The sequence below is a fragment of the Enoplosus armatus genome, chromosome 5, assembly GCF_043641665.1.
Source record: "Enoplosus armatus isolate fEnoArm2 chromosome 5, fEnoArm2.hap1, whole genome shotgun sequence".
Classification (NCBI taxonomy): Eukaryota; Metazoa; Chordata; class Actinopteri; order Centrarchiformes; family Enoplosidae; genus Enoplosus; species Enoplosus armatus.
In genome coordinates, this window is record NC_092184.1 from 21,625,527 (window position 1) to 21,651,475 (window position 25,949).

At 40.8% G+C, this 25,949-nt stretch overlaps 2 protein-coding genes across 8 annotated transcripts in view; one reads left to right on the plus strand and one right to left on the minus strand.

Annotated features, from left to right (window-relative positions):
* fli1 (Fli-1 proto-oncogene, ETS transcription factor) overlaps positions 1-7,126 on the plus strand; it is a 32,252-nt gene extending 25,126 nt beyond the window's left edge. For all 7 annotated transcript variants that reach the window (XM_070905556.1, XM_070905557.1, XM_070905560.1 and 4 more), the window contains 4 exons: positions 2,296-2,355; positions 2,822-2,881; positions 3,675-3,722; positions 3,862-7,126. In XM_070905556.1, the coding sequence (XP_070761657.1) occupies positions 2,296-2,355; positions 2,822-2,881; positions 3,675-3,722; positions 3,862-4,391 (698 nt within the window). In that variant the 3' untranslated portion in view covers positions 4,392-7,126. The remainder of the gene's footprint in view (positions 1-2,295; positions 2,356-2,821; positions 2,882-3,674; positions 3,723-3,861) is intronic.
* A 1,244-nt stretch (positions 7,127-8,370) lies between these two features.
* kcnj1a.1 (potassium inwardly rectifying channel subfamily J member 1a, tandem duplicate 1) lies at positions 8,371-13,078 on the minus strand. Its single transcript, XM_070905599.1, has 2 exons — positions 12,956-13,078; positions 8,371-10,738 (listed from the first exon to the last, which is right to left on the minus strand). Exon 2 carries the CDS (start codon positions 10,718-10,720, stop codon positions 9,599-9,601), a length of 1,122 nt encoding a protein of 373 aa, XP_070761700.1. The 5' UTR covers positions 10,721-10,738; positions 12,956-13,078; the 3' UTR covers positions 8,371-9,598.
* Between the last annotated feature and the right edge of the window lie 12,871 nt (positions 13,079-25,949).

Here is a 25,949-nt window from a genome sequence, read left to right on the forward strand (position 1 = left end):
TCCCTCTTCTCCCTCTTTTTGTCTTTCTCTCTATTACACTCTCCGTTATTTCATCCCTATGATCATATTCTAATTTATTCACTTTATTTCTGCTTTGTTGTGAGCTCATATCCTTCATTTTATTTTACCCACATGTTTTTGGAGGGTCACTTGTACCATCTTGCAGTTTTGCACCATTTTGAATATCCCAGTAACAGAGACCAGAGCCCCTGCAGACAGGAATAGGCCCTTTGCTGAAACGTCGGGGGTTAAAAGTTGAAAAGTTAGAAATTAGTGAAGAGATCAAGAGGTCCCTGAGCAGCAGGAAGTTGTCCCATTGGTGGATATTCTGCTGGTAAGGAAAGGGAAAACAAGGCAACAAAACATCCTTTGAAAGTAGCACAAGACACATAATTGGATTTGAAGTGTTTTTACATTTTCACTGATGGAATGGTGGATTAGTAAAACAATAAAACACTTGTGCTGCAGGTTACCAGGCAAACTTTGTTTTTATGGTTGTGGAGAGATCATAATCTAGAGTTCAGTCGTGCGAAAGGAGAAATAAGGAGTTTGAGTTTGTGTTTTTTATCATTTGTTGTTTATTTTAGGAAAACCAAGATGTCAATATGTACTAGTCCACAGGAGGGCAGTATTGTACAGTGTTTAGGTGGAAGCTGCTGATGAATTTGATGTCACTGGATGTCCCTCTGGTGTGGCTGTGTGAGGTTATATGGGTCAAGATGGCACACACAGCCCTAATGGGTTGTTGTAGTGAAGACGACCACTTCCATTTGTTCCCGCCACTCTTCCAATAAGTCAAGTGTTTTTTTACTTACCAAACTTTTCCATGAATTAACATAAATAAGATCTACAAAGTTTAGACAAAGTGAATTTGCAATTTTATAGCTTTTTATAGCTTATCAGCATGTGGGTTATGTGAATACACTGGTTAAAAAATGATGGAGAATAATTTGCAAACACATAAATATTCATGTCTGGCAAACAAACACCTACGCACACAAATACACACACAATGCATTTATAGTCTAGGATCAACACACTCACTGCTGAATGTCAAAACATCATTCTAATCATCTGTTCAGACTGATTAATCATGCATATTGTTATATTAAAAACACAATGCTGTTAGCCACACGCTTTCTATGTTTGAGATGAGAACAATGTGGTGTCCACTTGCAGCAGGTCTGTTAAGATTTCCAAATCATGGGATTCAAACTGCCAACTTTGATTGTCAATAAGCCTGCCTATCAAAAATCCAGCCTACACTGATGGGAAATGGGATTGCCTCTTGACCTTCTAACAGCTTGCTTATCCCAGCAACAACCTCTGTCATCACCATTACACTGTCTCTAACCGCTGCCCTCTGGGAGAAACACTGCTGACAAAAAGATTTGCAGATCATGATAACACTGTGAATAGCATGTTGCACACAACACGGAGTGTAAAGCATATCTGGTCACAATGCGCATCATATGTCTTCTGTATTCTGGCAACAGTTTGATCTGTTTTAGCCCACAATAATACAAACCATCCAGGGCGCTGGCCAGGTGCACTGTGAGTATACCAGGGTGTTTTTGAGACATTGCCAGGGGAACAATACATCCTCTGTTTTATCTGCTTGTGTCAGTGTGATTGATTGTAACTGGAAGCAGTCCAGCTTCACACTCAGTCGGGTTTGAACCGCAGACACACAGCAGGTAGAACCCATGAAAACTGGGCCAGTTTGGCTTTTTGTCAAGGTTTCATGAAAGCCGTTTGTGAGGGGTGAGGGTGAATATCATGTGCACGTATTGTCTACGTGTGAGTCTCTGTTGTACGTTAATTTGCACCAGTCCCTTTATTTTGTGGTCAGAGTGTTGCAAGCTGCTCAACCAACTGTACTCAGTCAAAGATTGTGCCATCTACATTTAAACCATCGCAGTGTGCCAAACAAAACCACATTACTATGGCCAGATATCCTGTGAAGTGCATCTTGAACCAAATTTTGATAGATTTATTGATGTCATTTGGCATTGGTCTCCCCTGTTTTTGCTGTGGCAGTTACAGTCCTGTGATAGGCTAGCACACAAGGAGACGAGCACTTAGCGTAGCCACACACACACAGGCAAATGTAGAGATTGTAATTTGACTAAATACACCAAATTTTGGTCAGACAATTGTAGATTTCTGTAGCACTTGAGTGCATTCACTGATCTTTGGTGAGTTGTACATACATGTGTTTCTTACCCTCTTAGAAAAAAAGCAATTAGAAAATTATTCTTTTAAATATACTCAAACTATGTCTCTCTTTGTCAGATCCGTCGTATGATGCTGTACGGCGGACAGGATGGTCAAACAACATGCACAGTGGCAAAGGTGAGGACACAAAAATCATTATAGGCCCTTATGCAATACTGATGGGTATGCCTGGCTGTAACCTACTGAGAGGGGGCGTGATTCTACACTTCACCTGATGTGGTGAATTTAACTCGTGGTGAACTTGATCATCTGGTATTTTGTGCAGGTTAAAACACCCAGATTATTTGCAAATGGTGTTTAGCCTCAGTCTACATCACACCAGAGGCAGTTCCAACATCCACAAAGTCTAGACGTGTAGGACAGACTCCTAAAGATTAAAGCCTCTGTTGACAGAATATGAACAGACAGTCAAAAGAAGTCAGTCCAGCAACCGCCTTCTGCCCTATTTACTTTGGACCTCGGCTGGTGTGCCTTGCGAAGCCTGGTTATCTGTAGTCACCCGACTGATGTTGTCTCTGAACCTATTATGCGTCTGTCTCTCTCGTCCTCCACTGATTGCCTCTCTGTCTCTCTCTCTCTGCAGGCTCACCGGTGGTTACTCAGAATGTGACCAAGTCCACTGAGCAACCCAGAGCTCAGCCAGGTAATGGCTTACCTGGTGTCTTTTTTTCTATCTAGTATCAGCAGAAAGCTAGCTCAAAGCTAATTCATTAGCATGGACATCAGTTTTCCAGCTAGTCGGCTTGTTTTCAGCTTGTTTCTCCGCTTTCACTTGATAGCCGAGACAGTCAAGCATGATTATTCTATATTCATGAGAAATGTGTTGTCTCTAAGATCTTGGAATGTGTGCTCTTTGTATTTAGTTGCCTAATTTATTTTAGAGAAGCATCTTTTATTGTTGCATTGTTAAACATGTGTAAAAGCTAATGTAAGTAAACACAAATCAAGATGAGTAAAATGGCCACATCCTCAGAAAACCGCAAAACAATTGTTTACAAGTGGTTCACCAGCAATTTAATAATGGACTGTTTGAACGTCTACCAACAAGCTCTGATTGTTTACTAGTGTTTGTAGTTTCTTTCTTACCTCTCAGCCACGCATCTATTAGCATGTGTAATTGGTTTTCCCGGTCAGCTCATTATTTAGAGGGTGTGTAGAGCGCAATAATCCACACACACTAATACAAGACTTCACCACATAATGCTCGCTCACTTTGTCAGTGTTTTGCATATTTTGCTTTATTTAGTCAAGCAGAAACGTGATATTATAAGCAAAAGTCATTTTTAATTATTATTGTTAAATTAGATCATCAGCTGTTGCTCAGTGAGATGTTTATTTTGTCTTCAGTCTTCCATACTAATTAGTATGGGTAACATACAGTTATATCACCACAGTAATCAGCCTGAAGACCAACAAAGCTCTCCTTTTGTCCACAGATCCTTACCAGATTCTGGGTCCCACCAGTAGTCGCCTAGCCAATCCAGGTAAGATTTTGAGCATATCCTTCTTAATGCATCTGCAAGGCATTGTAATAAGTTGTCGAGCTGTGAACGGTGAATAATTAGCTCTTAGTTGGATGAGGCTGCATTTTTGATCACTGTTTGTGTATGTGTCCACCATCAGGTTCAGGTCAGATCCAACTGTGGCAGTTCCTTCTGGAGCTCCTGTCTGACAGCGCCAACGCTGGCTGCATCACCTGGGAGGGCACCAACGGCGAGTTCAAGATGACGGACCCGGACGAGGTAGCGCGGCGCTGGGGCGAGCGTAAGAGCAAGCCCAACATGAACTACGACAAGCTGAGCCGTGCGCTGCGCTACTACTATGACAAAAATATCATGACCAAGGTGCATGGCAAGCGCTACGCCTACAAGTTCGACTTCCACGGCATTGCTCAGGCGTTGCAGCCGCACCCCACCGAGTCCTCCATGTATAAGTACCCCTCGGACCTAGCCTATGTGCCTTCCTACCACGCCCACCAGCAGAAGGTCAACTTTGTATCCCCACACCCTCCATCCATGCCCGTCACCTCCTCCAATTTCTTTGGACCCACCGCTCCGTACTGGAGCTCACCCACTGCAGGCATCTACCCCAACCCAAACGTTCCCCGCCACCCTAACACCCACGTGCCGTCCCACCTGGGTAGTTACTATTAAACACCCCACTCTGACCATCCACCACCATCTAAAATCTCCCCTTTCCCAAAATTAAGTCCATAATTGCTGACCTGCACTCCCAATGACGCAGAACCGAAGAAGACTGAGTTGATAGAGGCTTTCGTCCTCTGAAGAAATTTTGCTCCTGATTGAAGGATGATAACATTGAAGGAGATTTTTGTTTTTATTTGTAAGAATCTATAAACAACTGGATGCTATGGTCCAAAATGGAATACTACTTACCTTTACAAGACTAGCAACTGTTTGTTTATGTTTTTTTTGGACGTGCGTCTGAGTTTCCTGTGCCTCTGTCTTTCCCATCCTCCAGAAAGCTGCACCTACAAGTGCCCTTTCCAAAACCTTCCCAAACCAAAGCCTGAGGACAGGAGAACAGCTCGAGTCTGTCTGCCTCCTCGCCACGCTACAGAACCAGACATGGGCCTATTATTTATGGGTCTCAATCTACATCCTCCTCAGTACATTATGTACAATATGCTTTAAAGCATCTGCCTTTTCCGCTAGTCTACAGCTTCGTTGGGGTTTCTTATTCCCACCACATCTAGCCTTCTGTTTCCACTGTCTCCGTCTGCTCGTCTGTCCATCTGCATCGTTTTATGTGTGTGTGGAGAGTCTTCTGGAATTCGCTGGACAAGGAGGAGCTCTAAAAGAGATGGACTTTTCTCAGCACTGAATGAAATTTGGCAACTGGAATATGCCATTCACAATTTAATTTATCCTCCAAACTGGAAGGCTAGAGAAGAGTTAAATGCCGGAAAAGGAAGCGCTGTATGTTTTGCTGACCTGGGTCAACTCAGTTACTTAAAATGCTCTCTGCGTGTTGTGTGTGGAGTTCAAGATGGCCAATGTGTATAGTTGACTCAACTGTGCTGGGGAAGCTGAGTCAAGATGTAATTGAAGTAATTTGCAACAATAATTCAACCCAGGTCAGATGTTTTCAGGGGGCCACACACTAGGCTATTAAATGTTTGCCATGTTGTTGCCTTTCAGCCATGCCATTCCAGATGTTTTGTTGCTCGACCATGTCAGTATTAATGTGAATGTCTTCTGGTTTGTGAAACGCGTAAAAGGGATACCCTGCAGCAAAATCAAAATTTGTCAGATGTTTTTATTTAGTTTAATTAAAAAATACATTCCTTCATTTTTAACACCATGTTTGCTGCACATGTCTGAATCTAAAACATGAAAGTGCCTATTTTTACAGGTGTGATTATGTAGATGTTATTACATAATAAGACTGTATGTTGTTTGGATGTTTTTTGTCCAAAATGCCTTACAGTGCCACGAATGCATCCAGTTTTAGTATATGATGAGAAACTTAACCCTCACAGTGCCTTAACTGCTGTTTTATACCATATATTTTCTATTCATTATAGACAAAACAGCATTACATGTTAAAAAACATAGTAAGATACATAATCATCATTTCCATGTCTCACCAGAAATCTGACAATTTTTGATTTTGAAGTGCACTCTGACAATAACGGCTGCCACGCTGTCTCCTTCCTCTTTGTAGCCAGTCAGGACCGTATAGGTCAGCACAGAGAAGTGGCTTAGCAGTAAGTCATGTTAATAGACAGTTAAGTTGCATTTTACCAGGGCTGGATCCTAGTTTGAGAGCAGCATGTGTGTTTGAATGTTAGTTTCTCACTGATCTAAAGCCCAGCAAAATGCACATGAATCTCAAGTCAGGATTTCATCATCATGTCATGGTATCATGTCAAAACATATCCATCTTCAGGTGTTCAAAGCTGTTAATAGCAAAAGTATTCCTTTTGAAAATAAATTACTTGGGACTGAGTAGTTTATCAGAGAACAAAACCAATAAAGTATGACGAGATGAAACAAAGAAATCCTCAGATTCGCAAACGCTGTGCGTTTGTCAGACCTATTTTTTATTATTTTATAAGCATCAGACAACTAGGCATTAAAGCAACTTACTGTATAAATTATGCAGAGTTATTTTCATATGTGACACAGTATAAAAAGTCAAGAGAATTAATACGAGTTGACCTCGGTCAAAAATGCAAACCTTTAAAGTCCATTTCTGCTAAGTAGTTTGTTCAGCATTTTAAGCGTTTTTATATCTGTACATTTGGGCAATACATTTTAACATTTTTGTTTTCTTGTAATTGTTATTGTTTCTGAAATTGGGTTGTAACATCCTAAGTGCCTTTATGCACAAAAGATATTTTCTTGTATTCCCAAAACCACAAATGCCTGCTTGAATCTTAATCCAACAGCCAGGGACTCCTTTACTCTATATGCAACGTGTGATTATGAGGGATCTTCTCCATTGTGAATCACTTTTCATGCCAAATGAATTGGTGGCTTTTCCTGTGCATTAAAGAATTTCAGGTATTTTATGCAAAGTAATACAAACAGTATTAATATTCACAACCAGCTTCTCCTGAAAATTTATAGCTTTAAAAGAACAAATAAAAAGGGAACATGTCATTTGTAGCATAAAGAAACTATTCTAATGTACCCTTAACTTCCATGTCTCACAAGCATTATCAATGAAAAGGGATCTGTGCTACTTCCTATATGCAATGTATTTTGGATATCAAATATATATATATATATGTGTATAATTTTACAATTAACCAATGTATTATTATTATTGTCATTCCTGCAATGTATGAAGTAATACCTTTTGAAAAAGGGCTTTTGTATAGGAAAATGTGACAAAATAAATGTTTTTACCTCTCAAGTCATCTTCCATTGCCTGCGTGTGGCTTCAACAGAGTGCCGGGACAGATGAAAACACAGTCGATGTATTTGTTATCAGGGCATTTTAAAAACAAGATCTACAAAGGTAATACGATCTTGATAATGACTAATTTTGCACAATATTATATATATATATAATTATTTTGCCTCAATTTTGTGACAGTTCTGGCAACTTATTAAATTATCTTATTATTTTCAAAGTGTATTATTCCTTAGCCTATTTTAGCCATTAAGGGGGCAGTAATGTTTTACATTTGTTTATTACATATATCACAGTGTGGATAGAAAACCGCCAGCTTTGTTTGTATCTGCATTAAGATACAAACAATGCATGCATTAATTCTAACAAAACAAACACGCTGAAGGGTGTAATGTTCAGATTTTTTTTAACTGTTGATCTTGAAACTCTAGTTTAACTTTATAATCAATTTAGGCTGAGGCTGTAGTCTCAGAATCAGAATCAGAAATACTTTATTGATCCCAGGGAGGAAATTATACATTTGTGGTGCTGTTGAATTGTATTGCATTATAATTAGAGGTGTTTCAGATATTTTGTCCAATTGTACACCTCAATTACCACATATTAATGATGGTAAAATAAACATTAGACTGTGCTACTTCTTGCTGGCGGTACATGATAAACTAGCAACTGTAAAAGTGTCTAATTTAAGCATTAATCATTTCCGGTGGAAAGACATTGGTGGAAAGGGTGCACCATTTTTGCAGGCTTTCTTTTTGTGATGCCAGCTTTTTGCCATGATAATCACTACCTACATTTTGTTACTGCAAAAACAATGATAAATAGTGTTTACACCCTTTTCAGTTCTATCAGGTTTTGAATTACATGCCACAAGCTGTGAGCAAGGTAATTGTAGGTGTAAAATCGCTTTGGACTGGTGCACATCAATTTTTCTCCTCAGTATTTAACTCTTAGCATCACTTAATTTTCTGCCTAAACACAGCTTCAAATGATAGGTGTTGATAATTTAACAACCGGTGTTTATGCATGGTGTCTGTGTTAAATGACAGCTACAGCCTTGCAAAGTGCTCTTTTAGTTTGTATAAACCATGTAGACAAAAATATGTATCACAGACACAGTGAAACACCATCAAGGGACAGTTGTGGACTTGTTTTTTATTGAAATATGCTTGTGAAGCATGAATCATCTGCTTAGCAATTTCACACATTTGTGAATAATATTTATAATCTTTTACCTTAGCCCTGCGTATTACTCTGTCGCTTGCTACAGCAACATCCCTATGCAGACACACACATAAGACTTGTGCAGTTTATTAGAGAGGTCATAGTGGGAGGTCCGCCTTAACGAAACCTGTAAAAGTTTCAAGCTAGCACTGTTATTTCTCTAAATGGAGAGTTCTGGTTTCATGTTCAGAACCTGCAGGCAAAATAATGGGCAGCAAGCAACAGCTCTTATCTCCCAAACACTTCCCCACCTTGTGTTTGGATCCCTGTTTGCTGTCACAACTTCACTTTATTTACAGATGAAAAGCCGTGATAGGGGTTGGCACCTATCATCTGGGACGGTTAGACAGTGAATAATACCATGACACAGATATTTTTGAATGCAAAAATAGCCTTTATTTCAGTGTATTTTCCCCCTGAGATCAAATACAAAAGACTTAACAGAATAGATTTTTCATACTATAGTCAGTGCTGTATGCAGCCATATTTTAAGTGTTTCCTGAGAACTTTGTTCTCTCACAATTTCTTCACTCAAGAAGAAAACCACAACTACATCACTGATTGAAAAGAGTGGCCCCCAAGCCCAACCCTTTGCTAGTGCCTCAGTGTCTGAATAGTTAAGCACACTCTAATGGTCCAAGTCCAAGTGTCTCTTTGTGTACAGCAGCCTACAGTACCATGAATTATTGAACAGCCACTTTATATTTTTCTCACCCATGACAATAGCATGACCCCCCCAACACTGGTCCTTCAAGTAATTGCAAGATTTACACACAGTATAATACATTTGCTTTGTTTTTCTGCCTGTCCATACTCAGTAAACCCAATGTGCAAGGCCAGAGTTTGAACCACTCATCTTCATTTTAAGCAAGAGCCCATATGTGTAATCCATGTTTGAGTTATTGGGAAAACTTTCTTTTTCTGTTCTTGAAATGTAGCTTCACCACCTTGCATGACCTGGCCTGCCTTTGAAAACAGGTTTTTGGTCAGCAGACAGTGATAGGTGTGGTTTTACATACAAATAGTTCACAAAAACTGTGCTGACCCACAGATGGCTTTCTTATCTGTGTCAAACACAATAGAATAACAAATAAGTAGGTTTTCTTTAAATGCTACACAATGAGCTGTCTGCCATTAGGTAACCCCACCTGCCTCCAGCACTTGTTTAGTCTTGAGGAGTTCGTACATGAGAGGTATAAGCCTATACTAGTCTCAGTTTGTAATTGCAATTCATTGCAATGTCTCCATCGTCTCACATCTTGGTGACGTTGGGGGGGTCATTGATATCAATCACCTCAAAGCCCTGGTTGTCATGTCCATCTTTGGAGTGGTGATGATGACCCTTGATGTTGTGGTAACAGTAGGCACAGTGTGCAGTGGCCACTGGCACCACCTTGGAGAAGTTGGAGAAATCTACTCTGTACTTGCCCTCTTTGCTTCTGGAGATGATGGGCAAGAAGTTGTAGCCCCACATGATCTCCTGAGGAATAAAAGAGGTCCGGACTTGGCAGGAAGAGCTGGTGGACTCTGCGGTGCCATCTAGGAAAACGACTAGCTCAAACTCTTGTTTGTGGAGCGTGTCCACTGCCATCTCAAAGAAGGGGCTGCTCTTGTCAATGATGTGGTAGAGCGTGAGAGGACATACAAAGAAGAGGTTGTCCTTCCCCGCATCAATCATGAAGTCGATGTTCACCTGGTCCATGATGATTGTCTCTCCATCTGGTGTGTTTGTTGTCCTCAGCAGCTTGCCATAGATCTGGCTTCCAATCATCAGGGTCTTGCGCAGGTTGGCCACTCTGATTGACAAGCAAAGAGAACCATTTTTGGGGCTGATGACAGCTATGTCACTAAATGTAATGGTCTTAGCCCTCTTTTTGGGTGAAGAGATTTTGGACAGGATGACTCCGCACATGAAGCAGTTGATAATGGCTCCGAGGAGGGACTGGATGATGAGAAGGGCCACAGCACCTGGGCAGAGAGGGGTGAGTGCTCGGCCACCATACCCAATAGTTGTCTGGGTTTCAAGGGAGTAGAGGAATGCTGTGGTGAGTCCTACAACATTATCAACACATGGAGTGTGGTCTGAGGGGGGGTTTTGCCATGTCAGGTCTCCATTACTACGGGCAATCCAGTACCACAGCAGGCCAAAAATGAACCAGCTGAGAGTGAAAGAGGCAATGAAGAGGAAGAGGACAAAACGCCACCGGATCTCCACAAAGGTGGTCCAGAAGTCAGCCAGGAAGGCGAAGTGTTTGCTGTACTTGAAGTTTCCGTATTCAATGTTGCAGCGACCATCTTTGGTCACTAGTCTGGTCCTGCGACTTCTTCGCTGTGTCATACAGTCCTGGAAAGGTTTGTTCATGAATCCAAACATTTCCTACAGGCTCACGACCTATGAGACAATAAAACAGGAAAAAAAATATATACAGCATGTTAGTACAGTTACTTGTTGAATCCTTAGTTGTAAATGTAGATAACAATTACATTTCATAAGGCTTTTCAAGGCAGCCCTGGTCATTTAACCAGTCAGACAGTCACAGGCCCTCTCAAACTGTCAATCACTGTCTGCCAGGGGCTGAAAGGGAGATGTAAAAAGGGGAGATATTCAAGCTCATATTGTGCCAACGACAAATAATGTATATGCACAGTTGGTGGTGTATTGTATATGCGACAATATTCAGGACTTTAGAAACATAAAAAACATGGAATGACTCTGCTGAAAGTAAACTGAGGGGGAAGTTGTTTATTTTAACTATTGAATTTTAGGGGTATTTTGAGAACCAAGAAAACTAATTTCATAATCAAGTCCAGTGGGCACCGGTCCTACTTCTGTGTACATTAAGTATCTTTCTTGTTCCAAATGCGTTACTCCTCTTCCCATGGTTACATAGCTGACTCTCACTGTGGGCTGCTTATGTACAGTCTCACATGTTCCAAACTGCTCTGTCCCACTGCTGTTTTCATCCTCACTGAAAGGCTAGAGTCCTGGGGTGGATGCAGCACTGCAGTAAAGACTTGAAGTTAATGAGAAACAAAAGTTTCCACTGAAGCGTAACACATAAGTGCTCCAAATAAACCAAATAATTTGGGAATCTTGGTCCCATGCAAGTGTCTCAAAACAAGGATCAGCTTTGTTTGCTAAGTTTCAATGCTGCAAAAGTAAACGTGGCATTAAAATAATTTGTGCAAACCCAGCCAGAAGGCCAGCTGCTCAGAGACATAACAGTCTTTGACTTTATTCAAGCTCTGAGTTCTGAGTCGGTTGCTTGATGGATGGTAACTGGCAGTATTGGCCATACAAAGGTTTCCAAATAAGTCTGGCCTCTGTTCTTGCCAAGTCATGCAAACTACCCATTTAGATCATGCCATGCTTGTTAGCGAGTGTGAAGTAGTACAAAACGATCAGTGCAGTGAGTTTATGTTTTTGTTTTCAACCCTCAAAGCTCACATCCAGTCATTGCCAAAAGAAATCTGATAATCACACTGTGTAGCTTGTTTGCAAGCTTTAATCATTTTGGAAGTAAACTTAGTCATTCTACACCTACTCATTAGGTCAGCATGTTTTCATACTGTAACAAAATATGTGCTGGAATAATTCCAGGTATTTAGTATTTTAATTGTATGTATGACAAGTTACTCTAAATGATTGCTTTGCATTAGAGAACAACCACCTTTATGAATGTAAATGGCCAATGTGAAGAAAGTCAATTCTTGAGGAGCATCAACAATATAGTAGACACATAGCTTTAAATCTAAAAGGGCTTTACTGCCATGACTCAGACTCAAAGCATCAACATAAAGAATGATCAGAGTTAAAATCATGGTTCAAATGTAATCAGTCAATCGAAGACTAGCAATCGATGTATATGCAAAGGGTCCTTGTACGGACAATACATTTTTTATTGTATTTTTCTTCTATTTTTCCTTGACACAGACCTTTTGAATGTGCCTTTAATGCTAGTCTTTGACTGCCTGTGTTGAGCCATTTTTGCAGGTCATTATAATAAACGTTGTTCATGCTAAAAGCGTCGAGACTCTTCTGTCCTTGGGCACTTTTGAGTTTGCTCAAAAAAACAACAAAAAAAAAAAGTAATATTGCTGCTTCTTTTGTATTATTATTATTTAATATTATTTATTTAATTTATTTAAACTTATTTAAGTAATATATATTTCTATTATTCTGTGTGTCTAATTTATTATAATGCTGCAACTATTTCAGGCTTAGTTCATGAATAGCTACTTTCATTATTTTCATTATTGAAGTGGCTTGTGACTGTTACATAATTACATCCTACAGCAGGGATTTAGCAATACTTTTGATTTAAAAGGGAGATTACTGGAATAGGTCTCTAATTAGCCTTAATGCCTAATTTGTAGCAAATGCTTTCTATTGTCAATGAGGCACAAACCAGCTTTATGAGCTAATATATAAAGTAAAAAGAAATTTTAACTGATCATTTAGTTGCAATTTATTATCTTATCTATTTTTTCGTCACAGGGACAGGAACTACTGTCACTAAGACATCATGCACACCATATTGTTGCACTAATTGGTAAAAAAGATAAATATGTGAACATGAAAGTGAACTTTACTTCAGTCCAAACTCACCTGATTTGAAGTGAAAGTAGTCAGATGCAGATCCAGAGGTTAATGAATGTCAAACTCCAACTCAACCTTCTCTCCTCTCCGTCCGTCTCTTTCTTGTTCACAATTGATTGAGATGTTTTTTTAGGTGTGTCCTCCTCTTGTGCCTGTTCACCAACACCTGTGTGCATTTATACTGTCCTGTCTCGGTGTGCTGAAAATCAGCCAGGTGATGTTTACGCCCACAGAGACATGAAGTACCCCTCCGCCCCCAAACACACGCACACACACATGCATACCCTTCCCCCAGCTCTAATAAGTTGTTTACCCCACAGACGCCTGGCACCACGGGCCAAGCTGACCTCTATCCGCCACACTCCCACTACAGTCTAGGAGTTGCTCTGGATTTACTGTAGGTTGTTTCAATTTGTGATATTAGAATTTAAGCTTTTTCACAGTTGCACTCACTCTAGAAAAAAGTGAATGTTGACAATGGACAGGCAAAACCTGCATGTACAGTATCTGTATGTGGTTCTGGTTCTCTGCGTCTCAATGACAAACAGACTGTGTGGCATTATTTGCAGTATACACACACACACACACACACTTTTATTGGAATGTTTTTGGGAAATCACATTTTCAGTTGTTGTCAGTGTTTGGCAAGTGCAGCAGTGAATGTCTGAATTATTATTATTATTATTATTATTACTACATAGCTTTTCATCACCTGATATTAACATGTTATAATAATCATGTTGTCCTGGAAATGCTGTATGTGTCCATGATAGAAAAGAGAATATAACTCACACTGGTCTCTGCATGTATTCCTCCACTTAAAATTAACACAATAAAAAAAGAAAAAGGTTTAACACGTCCCGGGCACAGTGTTGCCACTTTGAATCAAACATCAGCGCTTCACACCGCAGTCTTCTTCCTCCGAGCAATAAACATTTTCCCCTCTCCCCCACAACTACAGAGCTGTGTTGTGATGAAATATGGGGACCATAGAACATAAATAGGTGATGGAGTGAGACAACAGAGGCTGCGAAGATGAAAAAGAAGATGCTCTAGATCCAAACAGATAGCTCTCCGGGGTCAGCCAGGAACCAAATCAGTTCATGAGCTGAAGATGGTCTGACTGCTGAGGGGAGAAAAGTTGTGAATAGTGATGGGAGTCGTTTTTCAACTCTATTGTTCCCAGTAAAAGTGACGGAAAAGGCTGCAGTATTACCTTACATGCTGCAAAATGTGTATTGTATTGACAGCCACAATACATTACTGTTGATACACAACAAGATTAGGCCTGCCTGTTTTTTTTCTAAATCCATGCTATTGTAAAAGGATGACAAGCTTTTTGTGTTTAAGCTTTTTTCATTCATGAGGTGATTTGCCTGTTTGTTTAATCAGCTCCCTGGTTTTTAATCCCTTTTATGTCAGACAAAAGGCCGGCGAATAGCTACCAGACCACATAGCTGCACTGATTGTTGGGCTGGTTTAGCAACTTAAGAGCTGTGGAGGCTACATTTGATTGATAGCAATGCAATCCGAGACAATTACTGCCACTGAATATTAATGACATGACAACCACAGATAAGTCCAACAGATAGGGTGATGCTGTTTCAGAATTATCAACAGAACTGATCATCAAGGGCCCTTTACATCAAATTACAGGCATTTAATTGTAGTGACCTTGTTGGATATGTGCAATTGATGTAGAAAGTAAAAACATAATAACGAAAAATGTTCTAATAAACAGGTAAATACTTGTGTAAAAATAATGATACTTTTAATTGTAGGTCAAAATCTATGAAGTGAAATTGGTCAGATTGAATAAGCCAAACTGCATTCATGTATCAATATACAGTATGCATTACAGACTGGATCAATATAAAGGCATTAAACACCATACTGTACATTGGTGAACCCTGTTTTTACTCACTGCTGCAACCTCTGGTGATAGGCTCACATTGTTGCATGTTAACTAATGTTCATGTTTACCTTTGCACTGATTAGTAAAACACAACACTGTCACTGCAAGCCCCCACTGTTAAGAAACACATGTTTGAGGGATCAGCACTTAAGTGCCTTTGATAAGTAGATGTCTCACAGTGATAGTAAACAATGGCAGTTTCTCCCCGCATCAATTGGAGCACTCAAATGAATAATGCCGGTTTCTGTATCAGTTTCTGTCAATCAGCTTTAGGGCCAAGAGGTTGCCACCGGTCAGGCAGTATTACATTACCTGCTAACCTTCACTACCAGTAAGCTGATAACTACAGTAACAAAAAGATAAAACTGATAAACTGGAGACGGGTCTCTACATGTTGCTGCTCATACTTTTGTATGTTTGTATGGCTTAATCTACAGACGACCCCGTAACTTTGATAAAATTCCCTTTCACTGTTCAATAAATGATATGGTTTACCAGAACTAAAAACCAACGTGACCAATGATAGCAATCACCACCTCTTTAGCCCCAAATTTACAGATTATGCACCATTTTTTACTTAATATTTACGTATTATATTATGTGTCATTAACTTTTATTTGTACAAAGTTATACCTGAAATAATTTATTTTTTGGCCACTTGAGGGCAGCAGAAAGTTTATATAGCTAGCTTGTTAGCTAGCAGTTATGTAAGTCCAATATTCACTCTCTTTTAGCTCTTTTTTTGGGCTACCAACTCCTCAAGGAAATATCTGGCTCTTTAGTTGCTCCACAATGTTCACCAGCTTGTTGCTAATTCTGTGCTCCGAGCAAACCCCTTCCACATGCAAGTAGTGATGTGTGCCATTGTTAATATCAAGGTGTGAAAATGTTTTCATTCATCTTGTAATAAGCTGAAACATAATGGTGAATGAGAATGTAAACCTCAAGGACGTGTTGAGCACACAGTTTACATGATGAACACCTTGAGGAATGTTAGACAAGACACCAATGTATCAGTAAGTCAGTTGTTTTTGTTGAATCAAACATGATATAAATTATAATAGTGTCTGAATCAAGGGAGCATCAGTGAGAGCTGAGGCAGAACCATTGTTTTCGGGGAAAACGGCATACTGGCAGGAAAACACCTGACATGTGAAACATTGGTGTCTCAAAAAGCAGAATGTAACCAAAGGGCAGATAGATGCTACAAGACCCACAACAGGTGGTGCATAGCCAGTAGTATGACAAGATGCTCACAAACAGAGCCTGTTCAGCTGCAGTTATTGAACTTTTATTCTTCAATAAATCTACAATATACCAGACTCTGGAGATCTAGTAGTGTCTCCCCTGCCTTTCCTGTCTCTCTGTACTGTCCTGTCAAATATAGCGAAATACCAAAAAGAAAACTCACTTTAGTCTGTTATCTCTGTTACATTCTGCAAAGTCACAGAGTCACACACATATCCACAGAGTCAACATTTATTTTTTTTAAAAAGACAGAAAATACGTTTTGAATGAAATCTACAAATACATGTGTGATATACACTTCAAAGCAGGTTAGTAGGAGAGAGTGGATTTAAAAGTCAGGACCATCCTGCATAAGCTTTGAACAGTGTGTCTATAAACAGCATAGGTTTTGAGTCTTTCCTGATGGAAACTTACCTGGAGCTCAGACCCTTATTGTGCTGAAGGTTCCAGCCCCTCCAAATCAACAGCAACAGAGGAAAAGACACTTTTTCATTTGTTTTCATTAGTGGTCAATTGATGAATTTAATTGACAACACTTCTTAGGCTGCGAAATCAAGACCAGAGGTATCTTTTTAAGTCTGCTAACACTTGACGTAGGTCGTCCTTTCAAGCTGTTATGTTGTCATGACCCTTTAAGGCTCATATCCTGCCTCACTTTAGCCCCTTTGTGGCTCCCTTTTTGCCTGATTGCGCCTCCGACTTGAACACTTGCACACTGCTTAGTCTGTGAGCAGTTGATGGTGAGAGACGTCACTTTTAAAGACCTGATTAGACTATTCTTTTTTTAGGTTGTAAGTAATCCATTGCTCTCGCTGCTCTTTTCAAGCCCATTCATTCCCCTTTTTTCTTTTTAGATATTTTTAAAAAGACTGTTCAGTTGCAAACCAGATCTGACTGTTTCACAACAGGAAAAAAATCCTTTGCTGTCAGAGTTAATGAAATGTTGCCTTGATCATTGAGCTAAAACCTTTTAATTAATTCTGGTGTGGCTAGAAATGAAGCCTTTGTCTTTATTTTCATTTTTTCCTTTTTGATTTGTGATTCAGGCATGCTTGGCAACACATAGTTTTAACATTCACCATGTGGCTTCGTATTCTATGATCTGCTTGGGTTGAACTGAATAGGTCTTTACTTTGGGGATGGTGTGTGTGTGTGTGTGTGTGTGTGTGTGTGAGCAGAAAGGGAGGGTGAGGGGGGCCACACACTGATGGCAGCCATTTTGCTGGGTCATCATGTCACTGAGCATTCATATTCCATATCCATCATTCTGTGCTAAATGCCAAGCATTGCAATCCCAAGCTGTGCAATGTGCTTGTAAAGCATTTGCTTCTTGTGATAATACAAACATCAGCTGCAAAGCATTTCTCAGAACATGTCTTGCCACTCTGCTGCCTTGTTGTCCGCATACATTTGTGCAAGACCATCCAGTCTGGAAAACTCCGAGATGTAGGCATGCAAGCTGATGTGATTATAATGATCTTAGGATCTGTGCATTCAGTATTGACTCCTTTGGGTGCAATGTCCATATCAATAGGAGACTTTGGCTGTCAGGCCTGAATGAGGACAAAGATGAGAAGCTGGGCCAACAGGGTCTGTGGGGATTTTCCACTACAGGACTCTTACGCTTTGATTGCATGTCCACTAATCATTGGGCTTCATCAAAACTGATGGAATCCTGCATGTTTTTACTTTGCCATACTTCATCCCTTCATAAGCACAGTTGTTCTCTTAAACAAGAGATGACCTATTTCAACTTCGTAAGCAGATGGTTGGAATGTGACTGCAGTATGTGCAGTAGGCAATGAAGTGTAAGATGAAAGGCATGGCATAAACATTTAAAGCACAGCCAGGTTGGATGTGTTATGCAGGGCTGCAGGGCGATGCATAACACAGTTACACAAGTTATTTGTCTCTATTGTGTCTTATAGTCTGGGGTGTGATTCTATTTGCCCTGTGGACATGTGTAGAGATAAAATAAAAAGCTTGGAATACAAACTAAAATAACCTTATATATATATATATCTTATTTTCTTGAACAAATTAACAATATTACACATTTTAGGTATATTTTGATGATTGCATTTCATTGTAATGTATGGCATGACTTTATATCATTAACTGTCAAAGTGTGAACTCCATGTTGAGAGTCTTTGGGGGGGTTCCCCTCCTGAATCAATCAGCACTTTGGAGGTTCCCAAGGTCACAGGGGGATCACACATGTATTTCTGTCCTCCACTCTATATTCTCAGGTCACATTACAATTGTGTCTTCCTGTCATACACCCACCACTCAAAGGACTTCAGCCTGATTAAGCAGCCATGTAGCCTGAATAAGTAACTCAATCAAAGGCGAAAGAAAATACGAAACCCTTCTTAAAAGCTTAAAATCACTTCTCTCGCACACCTTGCCACAGTCAGTGGCATGTGTGGAATGAGCGCAAATTTTTGTACAATGTAAAGTGACACGCAGTCACAAAATCCACCAGACAACACTGACCTATTGTTCCGCTTGAGTGATTATACCTTTTCTCAGTTGTGGATACGGCCGCTATATCACATTTCAAGCGTTTTCACAGTTCTTTATCCTTCTTATGTGGCTACTTCATTATTTTTAATTTTTTTTATATCTCAAAGAGTAATATTCTCCAAATGAGAAAAATATATGGATCATTGTGTTACAAAGACTATTCTCTGCTTTGCAGTGGTTATAATGATGGCCCAACAGTGCTTCCCTGCATATTGAAATACGCACCGTTAGAAGAGAACTTAAACTAAACTTAAACCTTTCACTTGAATGTCTTTGAAGGTACCAGAGATCTAAAAAAATCCTTCTGCCTGCAGGGATGCTCAGAATGTCTCTCAGGAAGAACTGACAGCCGTTCCCTGCAGACCATGTTTTTTAACACATGGCCATTAGAGGAGGTTGCACTAAAGCATGGGTGCGAAAGGTTTTTGACATCTTGGTCTTGGGCTGAAGCATAGCATAGATTACAGGGAAGAATGGGCCAGTGGGCAACGGACTGAAAAAGTCAAGCGGATATTCACAATTTCGTTTTATAAATGGGCATCCGCTTCCAAGGCTTAATATCTTCATGGTGTTGGAATGTTTCCCCAAATTACTTCTTAAAAATAATTTAATAAGGTAAAATATTTATGTCTCCCTGGAGCTATTTGGAGAGTCACGCAGGCAGTAATTGGCCCTGCTTTGGACTCAAATAAATACTCTCTCACCATAAACATTCCTTAATGAAATAAACAGTCCTCTCTGTGGTTCGTCGCGGTAACATCACTGATCAGTCTGCTCTTCACTGAGCAGGGCACATCAACCCACTTCAACGCACAAGATCGCCCACAAGACTTGGAAAAAGCTGTACATTTTGCAAGCGATGACTAAGATAAACAACAATGCGAGAGAAATTCAAATATTGAGTTTTCAAGTTTGAGCCATTGATTTCAGGTAAAGGGAGCAAGCTGAAAATCTACTTGGTTTCGTCAACGGTCACCAATTATATCAGCCACTTACTACAAGTAGCTCTTACAGACAGAGACCAACGGAGAGATGCTGCTTCAACCTGCTTCAGACTGTCAGTAACTGATGGATTGTGACCAATACAAATCTGCAGTTTCTTGATCACAGCTTGTACACAATTTCAAAGATGTCCAAAATGTCTGGCGTATGTTACTGTAGAAGAGATCATTTCTAATTCCAGAATAGCAAAGTTTAGTCAATTTAAGGTGCAAGCCCCCAAGATAACTGCAGCAGCTGAACTTTTTTCACTCACTGCTATACCTCTTTCCTCCACATAGTGTCACTGTGTCTGGACTGTGCATAATCAGTCCCATTCTATTCACCAATCCAAATATGAAATAAAAACAGAGCATTTGTGGTTGATGGTTTTAGCATAAAATGGAGACAATGGCACACAAAATATTCATTTTACAAGGTTTACATTTTGAAAGAAATCTACTTTATGAAAAGAAGCTCTCACATACTTTTAGCCAAGTATTGTCAAATATAAAGATGTCTGTGTCTGTGGAGAATCTCTCATATTGAGAAATAATTCACAGTAATTCTGGTAACTCAACCTTGACTACTAAGGTAGATACAACTCCTTTATCACATGACTTCCACCATGGATACTTCAGTGGTCTTGTGCACAAGATAAAAACATGCTACAGTATTTCTAAATTATGTATTCACATATAACAAGCACAGTGCTGCGCTGTAGATCTTCACACTCACATAATTCATAATTTAAACGCTAATAGATGTACTCATTCCCTAAAGTTAAGCTTCTCTTTACTATTAACGACACTGCATAAATATAGAAAAATAAGAAGTGCATAACGGTTGCCGCTATGCTCCTAAATCCTCATTTCAATGTAATGTCTTGAACCAATATGTTGACACTGATGAATTTGTTTAAGTTAAAGCTGCACCAGCTCGCTCAGATAGATTGTTTAATAATTTACACATTTCCATTGCAAACATACCTTGCCTCTTCATGCACTCACCAGCTCTCCATGCTATTAAATGCTGGCCTCCAGCTCTGCTCTTTGTGTAACACCAAATGCAAAACACTTGGCAATCGGTTGAAAAGTTTAATATTTTAGACATTACGATACAGCAGTGCCCCATAAGCATTTCTGCTGAACTATTCAGTAGCGAGAACAACAGTGCGACACATTTGCTCTGTTTTCTAAGGAATATCTCAACACACACACGCACACACATGCTCAAACACTTGAGACAACTGTCTCCATTATGCCCTTGTAGTGATATGTTTACTGCAGTTGTCCTCTGGTTTCCATTCCCGCTCCCTCTTGTTCCGGGCTGCTAGTAACAATGCAGTTCATCGCGGTGCCATAAGCTCTGACAAGAGGATCAATCAGAGCTAATGAAGCCCAGGAGGAGGTGAGAGAAAGCGAAGAGGGATGAGCCAAAGGGGAAGTGATTGGGAGAGTAAGGATGGGGGGCTGGAGGGAAAAGAATACAAGAGCCAAGGGAGCAGAGAGAGGATCACCTCCTCACTCCATGCAAGGAAGAACTAATTCCTCTTTCTTCAGTTATGCCCTCTGAAATAATCATTTCTTCACCTGATGGCCGTGGCCTGACATACACTATTGACTGTGGGCTGTGACACGCTGTTGCTGACCCCTGATACTGCTATCCCTGTTTCTGCAGAACGTGCAAATCAGTCATTTACATGTATTCTGTTCTATTTGTGTGGATTTAAGCCACGGTTTTCATGCTGCATGCGATGCAAATTTATTTCTGCAGGAAGAATACCAAGAAAACAGTGAGCATAGGGGATAGAGCTCAGTTTATTTCATGTGGAAATCTCTGCATTGATAAATATTAAATAGGACTCAGAACATACATACCACTTCACTATTTGTATTAGGCGTCTTCATCGTGTCGTTCACCTTAGCAGGATAATCCTCGTCTATTAAAGGGCAGATGAAGAGCCTATTATGTTGTGTTACCTACACCCCTTAACATTTAGTTCTACAATATACACTAGTTTCCTCCGAGCACTTGTGATAATGAATGTGCCAAGAAGCTTTATTAATGTGCGATGAGTGATTAATGTGAGGTGGTACAGTCAACTGAATGGATTTCTCCACAGGATGAACAGCCGAGGCAATAAGGTGGAAGGGGCTCGGCTTTGATCAATAATGGTGTAACCTCAGGAGGGGAAATAATTACACGTGCCCTGGATCTGAACAACTGGGAGCCACGAGAGGCTGATCCACACACTGGATCCATGGAGTGCCGCTGCCAAAGGACAAGAATTTTTGCAATTAAGATCACCAACACTTCATGATCACTGCTGAGATTAGCACCGCTACCTCGGGAGCGAGTGTGAGCATGGCCCCCGAACTCGTATCCCGCAGCCAAATCCCAAGCTCCTCATTATTGCAGCCTCACTCCTTGATGTTCTATAATCCGCTGTCATTGGCTCCCCGGCTGGTCGAGGCTGGGAAAAGAAGAAGTATCTCCCAGCCATCTCGCTGTGCCCCTGCGACTCAGCGGGGGGGGGGCACATGGAGGAACGGGGGGGGGGGGGGCTGCAGAGTCATAAATCTCCTCCCAAACTCAATGCAGGAAGTACATGAAGAGGCGTTCTGGTGTTGGCTGCTTCTGTTGCTCCTCCCCCACTTGTCATCATCTCGCTATCTTCCTCTTTCTTTGCTCTCGCTCTCATTACTCCTCCTCTGTTATGTCAAGTCTACATTCAATTTTCTCAATTTTCATGTTGAGAATTTAGTGAAAGTGACACCAAACCTGATTTGCAGGCTACCTCAGAACAGAAATTCTGGGTCACAATGTCCCTTTACCCCGTTTTCTCTACCTAACTGCTTTTCCTTTGTGCTTGCTCCCCTGTACCTCATCCTTTTCACTCTGCTCTTGTACTTCTCCATTACTTTCTTCCCCTTCTGCTCTTTCTTTGTCTTGCTCTGTGTGTGTTTTAACCGAAAGACTCTTTTCTCTGCTTCCACTTTATGTCTCTCTCAAACCCTTAGGGCTTTTTCTTCAACTGCAGTTTTAGAGCAATTGATTATACTACACTCCTCTTCACCATCGCTCTTTTCCTGTCTGCACCCCCAACACACACACACACACACACACACACACACACACACACCTACCTCTCACTGTCACACTGCACTTGACTTTTCTACATGTATTTCTCTTTGCCTTTGCAGCAGAGAGAAGGGAGCCATGTGGTGGATGTATACACACAAACATGCGCACACACACATACACACACACACTGATGCTGAGGCTCTGTGCAAATAGGCATAAACACACACTCTTATAAAGGACAAATCCTGAGAGACAAGAAGTCCAATCTCTGTGTGGAAGTGAGAAGAGAGGAGCATTCAAGAGAGAGCACACGCATATTTACATCCTTTCTATCTCTTCTCTCGCCCACTCTGACTCTGCCTCTCTCTCTCTCTCTCTCTCTCTCTCTCTCTCTCTCTCTCTCTCTCTCTCTCTCTCTCTCCTCCTCTCCCTCTTTCCCTCAGACACACACTCACACACACACACACGCACAGACAGACCCCCCTCTCACACAGGAGTAGATAGAGAGCGGTGAAGAGCAGAAGGAGCTGGGTGGCAGGAGACAGGCAGGAGGGCTGTTGTTGATTGAACAAAGCCAGGAAAGGAGTGCGCAGTCCTGGGGAGAAGAGCAGCTGTGAAATGCCTCGAAGGGAGCCTGCCAGCTACTCCTGCAGAGACCTGAAGGTAAGCCTCGTGCATCGCTGATGGAGAAAAAGCCGAGGAAAAAACAGACAGAGAAAGGCAAAAGAGGAAAGGGGAGGTTATAAAGCCGCTGATGCATGGTACGACCGTGGCTCCACGTCCAAGCTGCCTCCTCTCAATTTGTCTGTGGATGGCATTGCATGCTGCGATTGCATTATGTGTTTCATTGAACAGCCCCGAATCCCATCTGGAGTGGCTTGCCAGATAAAAAGTGTGCATTGCATGAAGGCAGATAAAAGAAACTCAACAGTCAGATAGCTAGAAACAGGGAGACAAGGACAGATAACGAGAGAAGATGTGAAACAATGCAAGACACTTCAGCAGCAGGAGAGCAGGAACAGGATGATGATGGGATGGGAAAAGTGGTTGGATTACCCTCCTCCATGCAGTTACAGCCTTTATCATCACATCTTGCCTCCTTCATCTTATGTCAGTGCAGAGATACATAGATCATCACCGTGCATCTCCATGCCCTCATGGTGGGGGCAGGGTGATCGAAAAAGGCAATGGATTTCTCTGACGCAAGCAGAGAAAAGCCTGTCAACACTCCTGCTGTTTGTGCACACTCGTGCGCCGTGCTGTAGTTCTCTCAGTGCAATGCAGGAGTTTTACGAGCGCAGAAGCAGGGGCAAACCTGGAGTCAGTGTGCATCTATCTGTGTGTTACTGTACGTGTGTGTGTGTATGTGTGTGGAGGAGGGGGTCTTGTAACACCAACACACAGCACAGCATGTTTAAGCTCATACATGTTTTTATACATTCAATAGAAGCAGGAGATAAAGCAGCGGACGCAGGGAAATGATAGCTGTTGGCAGTGTTTTCATGAATATTGCAGGCTACACCAGAAGCATTGAGAGAAAATCATTTATATTGATTCCCTTGAAACACTCTTTCTGGGTTGAGGATTAAGGCTGCTTGCCTTAATGTCTGATGTACACCACTATTTTCGCCACTGCTGTAGCTCCAGTTCAGTGCGCTCTGCAGGACACACATCTCGAGAGTTGTCGCTGTAAAACTTTGATGACAATGCAGTGGGTTTAGCAGCCACGTTAATCGAGCGCAGTTTCCCCAGAGGTCCTGTCCTTCCTCGTATTGTCTCATCAGGGACTGTCAAGGCAGTGTCTTGGACTCAATCATCATTTTTTAATATCTCTTCTCTGGCACCCTGTGACGGAATAATAAGTGCAAGCCATGCCTGCTCTCATTGTTAACCACATTTTTACATATGGCATATTCCTAACTCAAACCCATTGAGCGAGAGGAAAAGGAAAGCTCACTCTGACAGAATGATTTCTTAATACTGGCTTTGCAACAAAAACCTGCCTATTTGCCAGACTTCAGGCTACTTTTATCACTGTAATCTACCATGATGCTCACAGCGGGTTGAGCCGTGATTGGTAATTTAAAGAGTGTAAGGGGAAGTGCGACTGCAAAGATGTAATGGTTTTTGATGGATGGCCTTTTGACCTTATTATCAGCACTATCATTGTAGCTGCAACTCAGCGCTGTGTACCTTGCTCCCCTCCTGCTCAGTTATTATCCATGTCCTGATCTCCCTAACAAGAGGACAAAAGAGGGCAAAGGGCAGATGTAATGCGCAGCAGGATCTTAGGAGACTCTCAAAAGAGGAGACACTGTGAATAATTAATTGGATCTGTTTATTTAGTCAAGACAGTGTGTCTCTAGGGGATGAGGGGAAAGCTCCGTTCTTCAAGCAGATCCACATTCTTTAATACCGCAGCGGCGCATTTGTGTCAAGAGCTTAGCCAGGCGTGAAGATTTTTTTTGTATTTAGTGCCCTGGAAAATGTGTGTGCATGTCAGAGTACTGCATGAAAATACAGTATTATGTCAGGCTGTTGATAGACCTACATTACAATGAAGCCTTATTTATGCAACACTACTGAATTAGTTGTCATGTATATATTTTCCTTCAGTTCTAGTTTGTACAATCAGTTGAAAAATAACTTTGTGTATAATTTAACTGCACTTTGTGAGCTGTATATGAATACAATCCAATCTCTTGGCATTTGCGTGAAACAGATAAGCGGCATAACATTTCTTACACAATCTTGTCATCCCCCAAGGAAAATCACTTTGTTTATGCCCTCATAAATCTAATCAATGCAAATTCAAGTCCCTGTGTTTACTGTATTTTGAAGTGTCACCTACGATGCTCATGTGCCAGATTTACGGTGCAACCCACTCACTGATTCAGCAACGACTTCACGATGCATGTATTTCTCCTGTCACACATAAAGTTGATGCAGTGCATAGAGCTGCTGCTCCAGCCTACATGCAGCTCAAACAAACCTTCACCTTCTGTTTGGCAAATAGATGACTGTTACAGAGATCACACATCCAGAATCAAGGGCATAGCTTTTTTTTCTGCACCAATTTATGGTGGAAATGTCTTTATTTATGTAAAGCAAAACACAAAATACAGGCACCAGGTGATAAAAATATAATGAAATACAATGCAGCAGGGCTCTCAGGCATCCTGTATTAGTTATCAAATTAGCAAACAATACTTATAAAAGTAAACATGAAAAACATTACAGCTCATTAGC